Source organism: Carcharhinus amblyrhynchos, unplaced genomic scaffold (genome assembly GCF_965287045.1).
Source record: "Carcharhinus amblyrhynchos unplaced genomic scaffold, sCarAmb.v2.hapA scaffold_482, whole genome shotgun sequence".
In the NCBI taxonomy this organism is placed as follows: Eukaryota; Metazoa; Chordata; class Chondrichthyes; order Carcharhiniformes; family Carcharhinidae; genus Carcharhinus; species Carcharhinus amblyrhynchos.
This window is the reverse complement of record NW_027650222.1, coordinates 19437-36320: the sequence shown is the minus strand read 5'-3', so window position 1 is coordinate 36320 and position 16884 is coordinate 19437. Positions and strand designations below refer to the sequence as shown.

Sequence of the window (16884 nt, the reverse complement as noted above, 5' to 3'; positions counted from 1 at the left end):
ACTAGGGGAATTTCACAGTAACTTCATTGCAGTATTAATGTAACCCTTACTTGTGACTAAAAATTAAACTTTATGATCAAGGATTTCATAGCTTGGTATTTGGAAGGCAGTGGTATGTTCAGACAAAGTCAGCATGGATTTACAAAGAGGAAATCATGCTTGACGAATCCACTGGAATTTTCTGAGGATGTAATTAATAAAATTTACCAAGGAGAACCAGTGGATGTGGTTTATTTAGACTTTCAGAAGGCTTTCGACACATAACAGACTACTATGTAAAGTTAAAGCACTTGGGATTGCAGGTAACGTCTTGAGATGGATAGAAAGCTGGTTAGCAGATAGGAAACAAAGAGCTGGAATAAATTAGTTCTTTCTGATTGGTTCAATTCAGGCCTTGGGTCACTGTCTGCACGGAATTTGCACATTCCCCCCATGTCTGCCTGGGTTTTCTCAAGGTCACGGACAGTGATCCAAGCTGAGAATCGAACCTGGGTCCCTGGCGCTGTGAGACAGCAGTGCTAACCACTGTGCCACCAATCCATCGGAACATTTCGAGGATATAACTATTAGAGTTGGCCGGGGAGAAGCAGTGGATGAGGCTTATTTAGACTTTCAGAGGGCTGTTGGACAAGGTGTCACGTAACAGAACACTACGTAAAGTTAAAGCACGTGAAACTGCAGGTAATGTCTTCTGATGGATAGAAAGCTGTAACTCTAACTCCTGATTGAAATATGGTATTCTTACATTTCTCCTGATGAGTGCAAGGTAAAAAACTTCAGCAAGGCCAGTCTTTATCATTAAGATTCCAATTTCTTTGCAACAAACACAAACATATCATTTAGCTCCAATTGCTTGCTGTAGTAGAGGTGTCCTCTGAGCTGTTACTCCCGCACCCCTCCCACCCTCACCCACCCACCCACCCCCAAACCCTCCTTACCCCCTCCCGCACCCCTGCTTCGGTACCTGAGACGGCCACGCTGCTTCTTGGGGTCCTCGCCCTGCCGGCTGCGGGACGGCGACCGGCTACGCCCCCCCCGGGGGTTGCTGACGCTCCGCAAGGTGCCGTTGGGGTTCCTGGGCGCCTGTCCGGGCGGGAAGGAGAGCCACTCGGGAATGTTGAGGTTGTTGTCGCTGCTGGAACGCTGCAGCATGTGCGGGATGGTGAGCGTATGGTGCCCTTCCCTCCGCAGGGGGGCGTAGGTCGGGGTCTCCTTAAACGGAACTGCGGGAAGACAGAACGACCACAGAGGTAAGAGCGCCAACGCGGCCAATCAGGAGCAGGAGTTAGCATGCTAACATTGCCCAGCCCTTCGGGAATCATGGAAAAACGTGACAACTCAATGGGTTCTTCCCAGTTTCCCGGCCAGATGGAACCGGGAAATCCCGAGCAGCTGATGTTTCCCCAACATCAACAGCACGATCTGCATTCATGTGGCGCCGAGATTGCAAGACAAAGGTGCTTTGCAGGAAGGTTGTCAGACAGAAGCTGACACCACGTCCATCACAGAGCGACTGGGAAGACTTGGGAGCACTCCAGAGGAGGGAAGGAGGGGCGTAGGAAGGGAATTCCAGAGCTTGGGACGTAGGAAGCTGAAGGTACGACCACCAACACAGGAGCAAATCAAATCAGGGGTGCCAGGGTGGCCTTGGATTACCGTCTGTGTGGAGTGTGCACGTTTGTGGGCACCCATGTCTGCATGGATTTCCTCCCACACTTCACAAATGTGCTGGTTAGGTGGATTGGCCATGCTAAATTGCCCCTTAGTGTCCAAAGATGAGCCGGTTAGGTGGATTGGCCATGCTAAATTGCCCCTTAGTGTCCAAAGATGTGTAAGTTAGGTGGATTGGCCATGCTAAATTGCCCCTTAGTGTCCAAAGATGTGCAGGTTAGGTGGATTGGCCATGCTAAATTGCCCCTTAGTGTCCAAAGATGTTCAGGTTAGGTGGATTGGCCATGCTAAATTGCCCCTTAGTGTCCAAAGATGTGCAGGTTAGGGGGATTGGCCAGGCTAAGTTTTCCCTCAGTGTACCCGAACAGGCGCTGGAGTGTGGCAACTAGGGGATTTTCACAGTAACTTCACTACAGTGTGAATGTAAGCCTACTTGTGTCAAATAAGTAAACTTTAAACTTTAAGAGAAACATTAAACTTTAGAATAAGAGGAGCATGCGGAGGGCTGGAGTGAAGAAAAAGAGAGAGCGAGATGGAGATTCGATGAAGTTCAATTTGAACACAAGAGTGTGAATTCTAAAATAGTGCCTCCCCCACTCCCCCGCACGGTCAGGCAACATCTCAATGTTGGTTAACGGGCACAGGGGTGGCAGAGGAACAGAACGCGGTGGGAGCTCAGGTAGTGAATTCTGGATAGGGCCAAGCTTTGACAGAGAGTGATAAAGGGGAAGCTTGGCCAGGGGAGTATTGCTGTTGTCAATGATGCAGCTTTGAGTTTTTTTTGTTCGTGGGACATGGGCATCGCTGGCTGGACCAGCATTTATTGCCCATCCCTAACTGCCCTCAGAGGGCAGTTGAGAGTCAACCACATTGCTGTGGCTCTGGAGTCACATGTAGGCCAGACTGGGGTAAGGACGGCAGATTTCCTTCCCTAAAGGGACATTAGTGACCCAGATGGGTTTTCCAACAGTGGTTTCATGGTCATCAGTAGATTCTTAATTCCAGATATTTTTTATTGGACTCAAATTCCACCACATGCTTTGATGGGATTCGAACCCGGGTCCCCAGGATATTAGCTGAGTTTCAGGATTAATAGTCCAGCGACAATAGCACTAGGCCATCGCCTCTCCCTTTTTAAGATTAGTATTAGGGTCCGCGTCGCAAGCACGCCCCCAGCTTCTGTCTCCAACGTACCCACGTCCGAGTCTTTGTGATTTTTGATGAATTCGCCCAGTTCGAAGTTTCCGGCAATGATGGCAACCTGGGTGGAAAGAAAATGAGGCCTTTAAACAGAGGTCTCCACACGGACATGGCATCAATTCCTGCATATCACCAGGCCCACTGAGGGGCAGGTACACATCGGGCACACAGCAAGCCTCACACCAAATAATAGCCCCCCACGTCCCTCAGTGCCAGGCGTCCTGTCCTGGTCCCTCCATGCAGAAGCTATAGTTCAGAAAGCCCACCAACACCTCTCCCCGGTGTCTGCATGGGTTTCCTCCGGGTGCTCTGATTTTCTCCCACAGTCCAAAGATGTGCTGGTTCGGTGGATTGGCCATGCTAAATTGTCCCTCAGTGTCCAAAGAAATGTGGGTTTTGTGGATTGGCCATGCTAAATTGCCTCTTAATGTCCAAAGAAGTGCCATATAGGTGGATTGGCCATGCTAAATTGCCCCTTAGTGTCCAAACATGTGTGGGTTAGATGGATTGGCCATGTTAAATTGCCCCTTAGTCTCCAAAGATGTGTAGGTTAGGTGGATTGGCCATGTTAAGTTGCCCCTTAGTCTCCAAAGATGTGCAGGTTAGGTGAATTGGCCATGCTAAATTGTCCCCTAGTGTCCAAAGATGTTCAGGTTAGGTGGATTGGCCATGCTAAATTGCCCCTTAGTGTCAAAGGGATTAGTAGGATAAATACATGGGGTTAAGGGGGCAGAGCCTGAGTTGGGATTGTTGTCGGTGCAGGCTCAATGGGCCGAATGGCCTCCTTTTGCACTGTGGGAATTCTATGAATCTATGCGTCTGGCTTCAGGATGTAACTTGGGACCAGAGATTCTAACGGCACTCAAATTAAAATGTCCGTATGTGAAAGGGCAAGGGAGGACTGAGGGGAGACATAGTGCCAGGTAGGTTCTGAGGGAGAATGGCTCAAAGCGGACGAGTTACAATGGTTTCATGGTCATCAGTAGATTCTTAATTCCCGATATTTTCTTTTCATCGAACTCAGTAACAGCTGAATGAAGGGACGGGAATAAATCTGGAGTTTAGCCGCAAGTCAAGGTTCCGCTGAGTGACTTATTCGCGAAACATTTCCCAAACTCTGCCTGACTAAAAGCGGCCTTGCTGGAGAAACTAGGCCAGTCACATCCAGGGGACATGAGCTCAAAATAGAGTTGTGCTATTTTGTTATCTTGCAATCCAAGGACACCATCCGACGCAAAGGTAAACATGTTGACCTCCCCAACTCCTGCTGCAATATATATCTAGGTCATACCAAGTTACTCCAATCAATCACTGCAGCGTTTCAGAATTCCCTGTGTTAATTAGCCCTCATCAATCATTGTTATCCTTGTTTTTCGGTCGCGGGGTGCGGGTGTCGCTGGCTGGGCCACCATTCATTGCCCATCCTTAGTTGCCCATGGGCAGTTGAGAGTCAACCACATTGCCGCGGCTCTGGAGTCTCATGTAGGCCAGACTGGGGTAAGGACGGCAGATTTCCTTCCCTAAAGGGGGCATCGGTGAACCAGGCAGTTCTTTTTCGACAGTCGCTCCGGAATTGTGCCCTCTCGCCGGCCGTGGGAATCGGAGCGGGCGAGGGGTGGACACGTCCGTTGACCTCGGGAGTGATTTTACGGTTTCGGGGTGAGTAAAACCCCACCCGCGGTCTCCAGATTTTTATTGAATTCGAATTTCGCCATCTTGCCGGGGTGGGATTCGAACCCGGGTCTCTGGGTTACTCATCTGGCGATAATACCACTAGGCCAATGCCTCCCCCAGTCATTATAACAAATGTGCAGTTGTGTTTGCTATGAGTGATGAATTGAGGAGGAGAGGCCATTTTCTCAATTGGGGGGCATGTGTGGGGTAGTTTTGTTTTGCCAAGTTGGCTTTTCCAACAGGCCTGGACAAGACACTCACTGACAGTCAACAAACAGTGATAAACATTGGGCTGGCAGTCCTGCAAATTCTTGACCCCATGAACTCTCTACTTTTGCCCACACCCCCCCATCGCTGGCACTTTCGTCAGTAAGAAGTCTCACAATACCAGGTTACACCCTCGTCAGACACAGAGCCGAGCTGTTGAGGCACTGAAGGCCATTCGGTCCATCGTGCCTGGGCCAGCTCTCCGAATGAGCAATGCCTCCAGTGCCACTCCCTGGCCTTCTTCCCCCTAACCCTACGCAGCCTTCCTTTCCTGGACAACATCCCTCGATATGCTTCGATTAAACCTACCCCTGCCACTCCCGTGGGCAGCGTGTTCCACATCCTACTGAGGGCCAAAGTTTCTCCTCGTGTCTCCATCACTTCTTACACCAGTTATCTCAAACCTGCGTCTCTCTCATTCTCCATTCCTCCACCAATGGCAACATTTTCTCCCTATGCACTCTGACCAGGCCCATCATGACCTCTTGACCCTCGCTTCCCGGAGGAAAAACACTCCCAACTTCCCCAGTCTGTCCATCCAACTGAAGTTCCTTGGCCCAGGAACCACGAACCCTTTGTCTCATTTCCATTCCCTCAACTCTGACACCAATGACGAGATGTCCTGAGGACGTTATTCAGAAGATGCTCACTATCGAAGGCGGACATTCTTGCAAAGGTCTTCCTAATCTGCTCTCGTCACTAAAAAATATTACCCAATGTTGTCACGGAGGTCACTTTTTGCTTCTATTTAAGCCCTCCGCCCCAGCCCCTCTCCCCACATTATGTTAAACCTGTATCAAACCCATGGTCAGATACACTTAGAACATTGTGGAGAGTTCTATTGTGACCAGGCGGCACGGTGGCACAGTGGTTAGCTGTGCTGTCTCACAGCGCCAGGGACCCAGGTTCAATTCTGGCCTCGGGTCACTGTCTGCGCGGAGTCTGCACATTCCCCCCGTGTCTGCATTGGTTTCCTCCGGGTGCTCCGGTTTCCTCCCACAGTCCAACGATGTGCAGTTTAGTTGGATCGGCCACGCTAATGTCAGGGAGTCTAGCTAGGGTAAATATATGGGGTTATGGGAATATGGGTGGGATTGTGGTTGGTGCAGACTCGATGGGCCGAATGGCCTCCTTCTGCACTGTAGGGATTCTATGATTCTAAAGAGGATGTAAAGACACCGGTTAAAAAAGAGGCTCCCAAGGATAATATCAGAACAAGGAGAGATGTGATCAGGAAGAGAGCTCTCTGCCATCGTAACCTCCAGAAAGTGGCAAGAACAATCAAGGACATTTACAGATGCATCACAGCTTGGCATGGGATCTCGCTCTGCCCAAGACGGCAAGGAACTATAAAAGGGTTATGAATGTAGCCCAATCCATCAAGCAAACCAGCCTCCCATTCATTGACTCTGTCTACGCTTTCCACTGCCTCGACAAAGTAACCAGCATAATTAAGACCTCACACACCCTGGACATTCTCCCATTTTTGATCGTCAGGAGAAAGGTACAAAAGGTCCCATACCAACTGACTCAAGAACAGCATCTTCTCTGCTGCCAGCGACCTCTGAAAGGACCTGCCTACTGATCTTTCTCTGCACCCTAGCTACAATACATTCCGCACGCTCTCCTTTCCTTCTCCTCTATGTACTCTATGACCGGTATGCACTGTCTATTTACTTTTCACTGCAATACAATGCCCAGTGTGACCCAGATTTTTGGTCACCTCTCCCTGCCTCTCCTGATGAGATTTAACTAAGGCTCTATAAAGCTGCAACATCTTATTACCATTCTCCTCAGGGAGGTCTAGTTGAAGTATAACATAAAGGTATATTGATTAGTGTTGCAAGTAAGCTTACATTAACACTGTAACGAAGTTACTGTGAAAATCTCCTAGTCACCACACTCCAGCGCCTGTTTGGGTCAATGCACCCTAACCAGCACGTCTTTTGGACTGTGGGATGATGTGGAGATGCCCGTGTTGGACTGGGGTAGACAAAGTAAGAACTCTCACAACACCAGGTTTAAGTCCGACAGGTTGTTTGGTAGTGCTACTGCTAACCACTGTGCTGCCCAAGGGCCTCTGGATTGTGAGTCTATTGTCATTACCACTCTCCTCAGGGACGCCCAATTGCCGTGGCAACATACTCTGTTACACACATGTTGTAGTGTGGAGCTATGGACAGGATGGTGGAGGCATCAACATTCTTGCCATCACATTGTCTGACCAGGAGCCTCTCTGCACTCTGACCACCATTGGCATGTGTTTGGAAGGATTTACACATTGATTATCAGCCTGATTGGCCGTGTTACGAATGCACCTCCCCTGGTCATCGAGTTCAAGCCGGAGCTTCTGGTTCAGAGGCAGGGACGCTTGCCACACTGTGACAGCAGACCTTCCTCAACCTCAAACAGAACGCAGCAAATTCAGACCAGTGGGAGAAACCACACCCGCAAAATCCTGACATCATCAATCATTGCATCCCTACAGTGCAGAAGGAGGCCATTCAGCCCATCAAGCCCGTACTGACAACAATCCCACCTAGGCCCTATTCCCGTAACCTCACATATTTACCCTGCTAATCCCCCTGACATTAAGGGACAATTTAGCATGGCCAATCCATCTAACCTTCACATCTTTGGACACTAAGGGGCAATTTAGCATGGCCAATCCACCTAACCTACACATCTTTGGACACTAAGGGGCAATTTAGCATGGCCAATCCACCCAATCTACACATCTTTGGACACTAAGGGACAATTTAGCATGGCCAATCCACCTAACCTGCACATCTTTGGACACTAAGGGACAATTTAGCATGGCCAATCCACCTAACCTGCACATCTTTGGACACTAAGGGACAATTTAGCATGGCCAATCCACTGAACCTGCACATCTTCAGACACTAAGGGGCAATTTAGCATGGCCAATCCATCTAACCAAAATACCAGGGGCAATTTATTATGGCTAATCCACCTAACTGGCACATTTTTGGAATGTGGAGCACCCAGAGGAAACCCACACAGACATGGGGAGAACATGCACACTCCACACAGAGAGCTGTAATTGAACCCGAGTCCCTGGCGCTGTAGGGCGGCAGTGCTAACCAATGTGCCATTGTGCCACCCCAATCATTGTGTTGCCATTGCCGTGTTACCAGTCCTGAAGGATAGACTGGCATTGAATCAGAAGCTAAATTTAACAGTAATTTTGAAAAGGGAATGGAATGATTGTAAATGTTCAATGGGGAAAGGTTGCTGAGTTAGAGGGAGAGAGCATTGTAGGGAGAAGGGTCTAACGGAATTGTTCTTTCAATGAAAAGTCACTTTATCCAGCACCTCAATGTCCTTTCAGTAAGATGGAAATTAGAATGGTACAGGGACCCCAAGTGTAGCCTCCACGGAGAGGGAAGGTTCACCAGGATGTTGCCTGGTCTCGAGGGTGTTGGCTATGAGGAGAGGTTGAATAAATTCAGGTTGTTTTCATTGAAAGACAGAGGCTGAGGGGAGACCTGATAGAGGTCTAGAAAAATTCTGAGAGGCAGTGACAGTGGATAAGGGCTTTTACCCAGTGTGGGAGTGTCAATTATGAGGGGGGCACAGGGTTCAAGTTGAGAGGGGGAGAGCTTAAGGGAGATGTGCGGGGGAAGTTTTTCACGCAGAGAGTGGTGGATGCCTGGAACGTGGAGGGGGTGGAAACAGGCACATCAGTAACATTCAAGAGGCATCTGGTTGGGTACATGAATAGGGAGGGAATAGAGGGATACGGACTGAGTGAGGGCAGGTTTTTTTTTGAATTTAGTTAGGGCATCATGGTCAGCACGGGTTTGGTGGGCCGAAGGGCCTGTACTGCACTTGCCTTTGTTCTTTGCTCATGTTATACACTACATTATATACATTATATACTATTATATACATTATATACTACATTCCGAACTCTGTTTGACTCGATACATTAATTCCGTTTCTATCTCAACAGGCGCTGCCAGACCTGCTGAGTCTTCAATCTACTTACAATGAAGCATGGGTGCTCCTCTCCCCCGAGTCTAGGCTTGTCCATAAACAAGCTGACACCTTTTTAATTCATTTGTGCGACATGGGGTGTCACTGGCTGGGTCAGCATTTATTGCCCATCCCTAGTTGCCCTTGGAGGGCAGCTGAGAGTCACCCACATTGCTGTGGCTCTGGAGTCACATGTAGGCCAGACCGGGTAAGGACAGCAGATTTCCTTCCCTAAAGGACATTAGTGAACCAGATGGGTTTTTCCGACAATGGGTCATCAGTAGATTCGTAATTCCAGATTTTTTTTTATTGAATTCAAATTCCACCGTCTGCCGTAACGAGATTCGAACCCAGGTCCCCAGAACCGAGTTTCTAGATTAATAGTCTAGTGATAACACCATGAGGCCACCGCCTCCCCAGATGCACTCGGCTATTGACGGTGTGGGCCTGAGCTCTCTCAGTTTGGGGTAAGTGGGAGGGTGCATCCTCCAGTCCTGGTTGCCCCGCTGGCTGGTTGGGAGGTTGGTAACCCTGGGCTAGCCCAGGATGGAAATGATCAAAGTGAGGGTGAGGGTGAGCTGGGGCCAGTGCTGACTGGGCTCAAAGCTCCAGGGGCAATGTTCAATGCTGCCCGCGTTCCCGCTCACGGGGCTCGGTGACAAAGGGTAAATCCAGACTGGCGAGGCTGGCGGGAGGGTTGCACGCCTCACCTGGAAGGAGGTTTGTCGGTTGTTGTTCTTCACCTCCTTGTTGGCGCCTCGGTAAAGCAGAATGCGAGTGCAGCTATCCTGTATAGGCAGAGGAGCACAGTGATTAATGGAGACACGGACACACACACACACACACTCACACACACACACACGCAATCACACTCACACGCACGCACTCACACACGTGCACACACAATCACACGCATGCACTCACACGCACACACATATGCGCTCCACTCACACGCTTGCACGCGCTCACACACGCACTCACACATATGCCGCACTCACACACGCACGCACACACACACACGTGCACACACAATCACACACATGCACTCACGCACACACATATGCACTCACACTCACGCTCGCATGCACTCGTGCACACACTCACATACATGCACGCATTCACGTGCACACTCACACACATGCATGCACTCACATGCATGCACTCTCATGCACGCTCTCACACACATTCACACGCACACGCACACACACACACACACACACACGGAAACATTGAGCCACAGACTGAGACAGAGAGCGGTACAATGTCAAAGTGATGAATGGATAGAGGCACAAAACTAAAGCAGGGATAGAAACTTGCACAAGAACAGCTCTTTATTGTGTTCCCCTCTCTCTCTCTCTCTCTCTCACATCCTTCCCCCCGTTCCTCGCTGCCCTTTATCCTTTCCTTTCTCCTTTCATTCCATCCCTATTCATGTTTGCATCAGCGTCTCACTCTCCTGGTCCCCGATTCCCTGGGATGTGTGAAGCCGGGATGGGTGGATCCGGGAGGAGTTGGGGGGTGGGGGTGAGGTAGGGGTGGGAGGAGGGTAGGGAGTGGAAGGAGGGAAGGGAGAAACAGAAAGTCGGAGGGGAAGGATGCAGAACGGGGAGGTCTCATGTGAAAAAACCCCGATTGTGCCCAGCAAGCACCCACAATGTCATCCAGAACTACTCGTGAGGGTTAAACGCTGCTCAGAACACGAGGGAGAATCCTCCCACTCTTGGGGCCCTCGGGAAGCAATGCTGGGGGAACGGAGGGGATCATGTGGGGAGGGGGGACCCGCGTGGGTGGAAATCACCCTCTGCGTCCCGAGAGCCGAGGGGTCAAAACCATTGATCGAACAGAACGAGAGAACCCCAACTGACTCGGAACAAGAGACAGTCCCTCAGGTTCCATCCCGAGCCGGCTGTTAGTCCCATAGAATCATAGGGCCGTACAGTATCAAAGCAGGCCATTCAGCCCACTGTGATTTAATTTGGTTTGATTTATTATTGTCACTTGTATTAGCTTTCAGTGAAAAGTATAGTTTCTTGCGCGCTATGCAGACAAAGCATACTGTTCATAGAGAAGGAAAGGAGAGAGCGCAGAATGTAGTGTTACAGTCATAGCTCGGGTGTAGAGAAAGATCAACTTAATGCGAGGTAGGTCCATTCAAAAGTCTGACAGCAGCAGGGAAGAAGCTGTTCTTGAGTCGGTTGGTACGTGACCTCAGGCTTTTGTATCTTTTTCCCCACAGAAGAAGGTGGAAGAGAGAATGTCCGGGGTGCGTGGGGTCCTTAATTATACTGGCTGCTTTTCTGAGGCAGCGGGAAGTGTAGACGGAGTCAATGGATGGGAGGCTGGTTTGTGTGTGTGTGTGTGTGTGTGTGTGTGTGTGTGTGTGTGTACATGTGTCAGTGTGCATGTGTGTATACATATGTGTGTGTGTGTATGCATGTGTGTGTGTGCGTGTGTGTGTGTGTGGTGTGTCTGCATGTATATGTGTGCATGTGTATGTGTGCGTGTCCATGTATGTGTGTGTGTGTGTGTGCATGTGTACATGTGTCAGTGTGCATGTGTGTATACATATGTGTGTGCGTGTGTATGCATGTGTATGTGTGCATGTGCATGTGTGTGTGTGTGGTGTCTGCATGTATATGTGTGCATGTGTATGTGTGCGTGTGTCTGTGTGCATGTGTACATGTGTCAGTGTGCATGTGTGTATACATATGTGTGTGTGCGTGTGTATGCGTGTGTGTGTGTACATCTGTGTGCATGTGTGTGTGTGTGTGTGTGTGTGCATGTGCGTGCGTGTGTGTGTGTGGTTCTTTGCAACCACTCATCAATCCCTCTCTCCTTGCTCTTTCCTCCGCAACCCTGCAAATCATTTCTTTGCTATTATTTATCCAATGCTGATGGAATTTTCTTCCATCTCTCTCTCTCAGGGAGCACCAGGAACCGGTATATATGCACACCAGATCCTCGGTGCTTCCCAATGTCCTGCCGTTATTCCCTCGCCTTGTTTGTCCTGTGCAAGTGCACCACCTCACAGTGAGTCGGACTGAATTCCATCGTTAATTCCCCGGCAGTTTAAGAAGACAATGGGCCCTATTTTACCATTTTGATTCGAAGTGCTGGGTGGACTTGAAACTGAGAATGTTTCAGATCCGACTTTTAGACTCGTTCTCAGGCATCCCCCATACACACGCTGCCTGCAAAACTATCAGCGATTCCGAATCGCGCTGCACAAGCCTGTGGGCGGTGCTTAAAGTGCCTGAAATCCTGCAGCTCCGATCGGAGGCCCCAACTGCACACGCGCAGAAACCAAATGGTAGAATGTGGCTCCCCTGTCACATCCCTCCCGGGCTGGATAATGCCTCCCCCTGGGTCCCACAGACATTGCCCCACCCCCACAACATTACTGACCCCCTTATTCACCCCCCCCATATGCTCGCCAACCACAGAATCCTCCTCCTCTTCCTCCCCCCACCGATCTCAAGCAGAATGGCAACGGACCCCTATCCACCCGCCCCCCCGGCTCACTGATTCCAGGCAGAGTGGCAGCAGCCTCCCCTCCCCAACTGATCTCAAGCACAGAGCCGTCGGACACTCGGCACTTACCTCCTCACTAACTGGAGCGCCCGAATCGGACTTTTGTGGAGCATGGCTGTCTCGCGCCAACTCTGGATGGGCGAACGTGGTGGTAAAGGGGGAAGTGCCGGTAAAGCAGGGCGCGCAGCTTGTTAAGTCAATTTAAACACATGCAAATGCATTTAAATGGCCGTCATGCCCGTTTCAGGCCATTTTCGGGCCTTGGTAAAGGGGGAACTGGTGCGGAAGCAGGCACGGTTCCCACTACTTGCCTCACACCCATCTTTACCAAGCTTTTGCGCCCCAAAAATGGGTGCAACGTGATGGCAAAATCAGGCCCAAAGTTGCTTTCTCCATGGCAAGGCCTTGACTATACTCAACTTGCCAGCCAATCAGCGCACTCTCTTTGTGCAGAGTAAATTGTTGTTTTTGTTTGAAATTTGGCACTCTTGCAATTGTCCTGATGAGTAGAAGATGAAAAACTTCAGCAACACGTCTCTCTTGGGGCAGTGCAGCGACACAATGGTTAGCACTGCTGCCTCCTCACAGTGCCAGGGACCCAGGTTCAATTCCAGCCTAGAGTAACTGTCTGTGCAGAGTATGCACATTCTCCCCGTGTCTGCGTGGGTTTCCTTTGGGGATCCAGTTTTCTCCCATAGTCTGCAGGTTAGGTGGATTGGCCATGCTAACTTGTCCCTTAGTATCACAAGAGGTGCAGGTTAGGTGGATTAGCCATGGTAAATTGCCCCTTAGTGTCCCAAGCTGTGCAAGTTAGGTGGATTGGCCATGCTAAATGTGCAGGGTTACAGGGGTAGGGCAAGGCAGCATGGGAGAGGGTCTGGGTAAAATGCCCATTCGGAGAGTTGGTTCATACTCGATGGGCTGAATGGCTTCCTTGTACACTGTAGAGATTCTATACACACCTGTATAAAATAAATAACGCTCTAAATATTATTGTGCACCTATCACTGTACAACACCTGGCCACCTAATTGGTAAATCATGCCATTATTCTATCAATAAACACTCCTTGATTAGACTCCAGTCTCTAATTCACTCCAGCATAATTGTAATTCTGTCTATTAACCACCCAAATCCTGCAGCTAGATCTTAGCTTGTTATTCGATATATAAACCTTTGGAAACCCCTTAACCAGATCTTAGCCCGTTTCCCACTCCCAGGTATCTGCTGTTCTATATATAAACCTTTGCAAAGCTCTCAGCTAGATCCTAGTCTGTAACTCACTCCCAGGTATCTATTATTCCATGTATAAACCCTTGCAAACCCCTTAACCAGATCCTAACCTGTTACCCACTCCCAGTATTCTCTATATAAACCCTTGAAAACCCTGTACCTGGATCCTAGTCTGTAACTCAACTCCAGGTAGCTGTTATTAACCTTCACAAAGCCCTTAACCAGATCTTAATCTGTTACCCACTCCTAGTATCTGCTATCCTGTGTTGAAAATTCTTTCCCCTCTGGATGGTGGGGTGCTCGGAGAGCATGGCAATGAAATGTGGGGTAACTGGGAGGTGGGAAACATCAACTAAGCCCATTAAAAAAAAGTACAGTAACTCATTCAACATAACTCACATCAGATACCGACCCTGTTGTAGAGAGCACACAGGTGGAGCGCTGTGTTCCCTGAAGCATTCAGACTGTTGATTTCCGCCCCGTAGAATAACAGATGTTCCAGATGTTGTGCGTGTCCGTGGTGGCAGGCCTGCGGGAGACGGAGGCGGAGAATGAGTGCGGGACACAGGGGCTGGGGAGGCAGCAAGCTGGGTGGGAAAGGGAGGGGGTTACCCAGCAGAGCATGAGCAGGAGAAGGCCATTCGGCCCTTCGAGCCGGCTGCACCAATTCAACCGGTTGTTGTTTCCACTTCTACCTGAGCTCTACTATCCCCCTATCTCTTCATTGCACTAGCGCCCATCTATCTATCAGCCTCCGTCCTGAACCTACTCAAGGGCTCAGTTTCCACAGATCCTTTGGGGTGGAGAATTCCGAAGATTCTGGGTGGAGACATTTCCCCTCATCTCAGTCCAAAATGGCCGACCCAGCATGCCTGAAGACTGCGACTCTGGGTTGTGGATTCTCCAGCCTAGGGTGTTGTGGGGGGTGGGGGGGGTGGGGGACAGTTTCTTAGCTTCGACCCTGACAGGTCACGCAGAGTGGCATGGTGGCACCTGCTGCCTCAGAACCCCAGGGGGCCATGTTCAATTCTGGCCTTGGGTGACTGTCCGTGTGGAGTTGCATGTTCCACCCTGTATGGATTTCCTCCGGGTGCTCCGGTTTCCTCCCACATCCCAAAGATGTGCAGGTTAGGTGGATTGCCCATGCTAAATTGCCCCTTAGTGTCCAAAGATGTGCAGGTTAGGTGGATTGGTGATTCTAAATTGCACCTTAGTGTCCAAAGATGTGTAGGTTAGGTGGATTGGCCATGCTAAATTGCCCCTTAGTGTCCAAAGATGTGTAGGTTAGGTGGATTGGCCATGCTAAATTGCCCCTTAGTGTCCAAAGATGTGTAGGTTGGTGGATTGGCCATGCTAAATTACCCTTAGTGTCCAAAGATGTGTGGGTTAGGTGGATTGGCCATGCTAAATTGCCCCTGTCTGTTTGAAGAGGTGCGGTTAAGGGAATTAGTTTTGCTAAATGTGTGGGATTACAGAAATAGGTCGGGGGAGAGGGCCTGGGTAAAGTACTCTGTCAGGGACTCAGTGCAGGCTCGATGGGCCAAATGGCTTCTTCTGCCCTGTCAGGATCTGTTAATTAGATTCAGATTTGAAGCTCTGAGCGTTCGGGTGGGAGTGCAGGGGGCGAGCAGTCAATGTTGGCCTGGCCAGCGATGCTCAAACCCAGCGAAAGATTAAACGAAGGATCTGGGAATTAGTGATTCAGAGTGGGATGGTGGAAGGGGAGGGAGAGGGGGTTTGAACCACCTACCTGGTGAATTTCTTGCCATCCATTCTCATCAGTGAAGCCTATCTGAGCCCGGTTGTACAGCAGGAGTTCACAGCAGCTGGCATCTCCTCCCACGATGGCCGTGTGGTACAGAGGCGTCAATGCCCGTCGATCCTTGTAATTCGGGGAGGCTCCCAACTCCAGCAGCGTCTGGGGCGGGAAGAGAACAGCAAAGAGGTGACATTCCCAAACCATCGGGCCCCATCCGTCAGTGAACCCGGGTCTTTGCAGGACGCAGGACTCAGGAACAGGAGTAGGCCCCACTTGAGCCTGCTCCGCCATTCAGTGAGATCACGGCCAACGCAAGTGTGGCCTCAAGGCACCATTCCCTTCTGGGATTCTCCCTCCTCTCCGGTCCCTTGGGACCATCCACTGGAATAGTCAGTCCCACTCCACCGTGGCTCTCCCCACTCCCCACCGCACCCACGAGGGTGCTGGTCACATGATCACTTGGGGGCGGGATTTTACGTCCCCGCTCATCCCAAAGCCTTGTAACGTCTTCGCCCCTTGCCCGCTCCGATTCCCATGATGGACGGGGCGGGAAAAATCCCGGCCCTGATCTCGAAAGTAACCTGGGCGGGCTCTGGAGGGGATGGAGTGAGGGAAGGAGACCAACCGTTGGACGGAGATGGGCCGAATGGCTTCCTTGCAAGCCAAGGGTGACCCGAAACAAGGGCTGAACCTTCCGAGGCGGCCAAGGAGTGTCCTTCATTACTTCCGGCACTTCCTGCAGCCCAGCAAAACAGAAACCATCGAAAATAAGGTCAGGAGCAGGCCATGTGGCCCTTCGAGCCTGCTCTGCCATTCATAATGATGACGGCTGCAATGGAGAGACCGCAAATCCATTTACGCACAGCAAGATCCCACAAACACCCATGTGATAATGGCTGTACAATCTGTTTCCTCAGCGATATTGAAGGGGGGATAGGGAGTACACACCGCCCACCCCTCCACCAACCCCCCCCCCCACCCACACTTCCCCATCCCCCCACTTGTTCTTCTTCAAAATGGCGGCTGTGGGGTTCACCTCAGAGGGCAGGCGGGGCCTCAGTTGAACGCCCCACCCACAATTTGAATTTGGTTTGTACCTTTGAGACAAGTACAGCAGCTTTGTGCCGTGGTGAACCCAATGTGGGCTCCTAAGATTCTTGCAATCATTAGGACAAAGACAAGAATACCAAATTTCAAAGGGGACAACTTGGGAAAAGGGTGTTGATTGGTGAGACAAACTGACTCTGATTAATCAAGGTGTTGCTGTGGAGAATACATCAGGGAAATAGCATCCTCCCTGGCTTTGGTTTAATTGGTGGCACAAAGCCTGGACATGTCCCTTTTGTCTGCAGAGGACAGCTTCCTTTGTATGAACATATATATCACAAGCTTAAACGATTCTGACCAAAACAGAAAATGCTGGAAAATCTCAGCAGGTCTGGCAGCATCTCTGGGGTGAGAAACAGAGTTAACGGTCAGAATTTCACTGGCACATCCGCCCAAGGTTCATACCATCCCACCCGAGGCCAACAGACAATGCTGTTCTCCGAA

General features: G+C 50.2%; 1 protein-coding gene across 1 annotated transcript in view; it reads right to left on the bottom strand.

The window, feature by feature from the left end:
- Positions 1–16884, bottom strand: part of LOC145339467 (SH3 and multiple ankyrin repeat domains protein 1-like) — a gene marked incomplete at both ends in the record, with an annotated part of 115279 nt that overhangs the window by 84129 nt on the left and 14266 nt on the right. Inside the window, 5 exons of the mRNA XM_080183937.1 lie at positions 965–1223; positions 2866–2932; positions 9522–9599; positions 13987–14103; positions 15325–15492. Coding sequence (XP_080040063.1) covers positions 965–1223; positions 2866–2932; positions 9522–9599; positions 13987–14103; positions 15325–15492 — 689 coding nt within the window. The remainder of the gene's footprint in view (positions 1–964; positions 1224–2865; positions 2933–9521; positions 9600–13986; positions 14104–15324; positions 15493–16884) is intronic.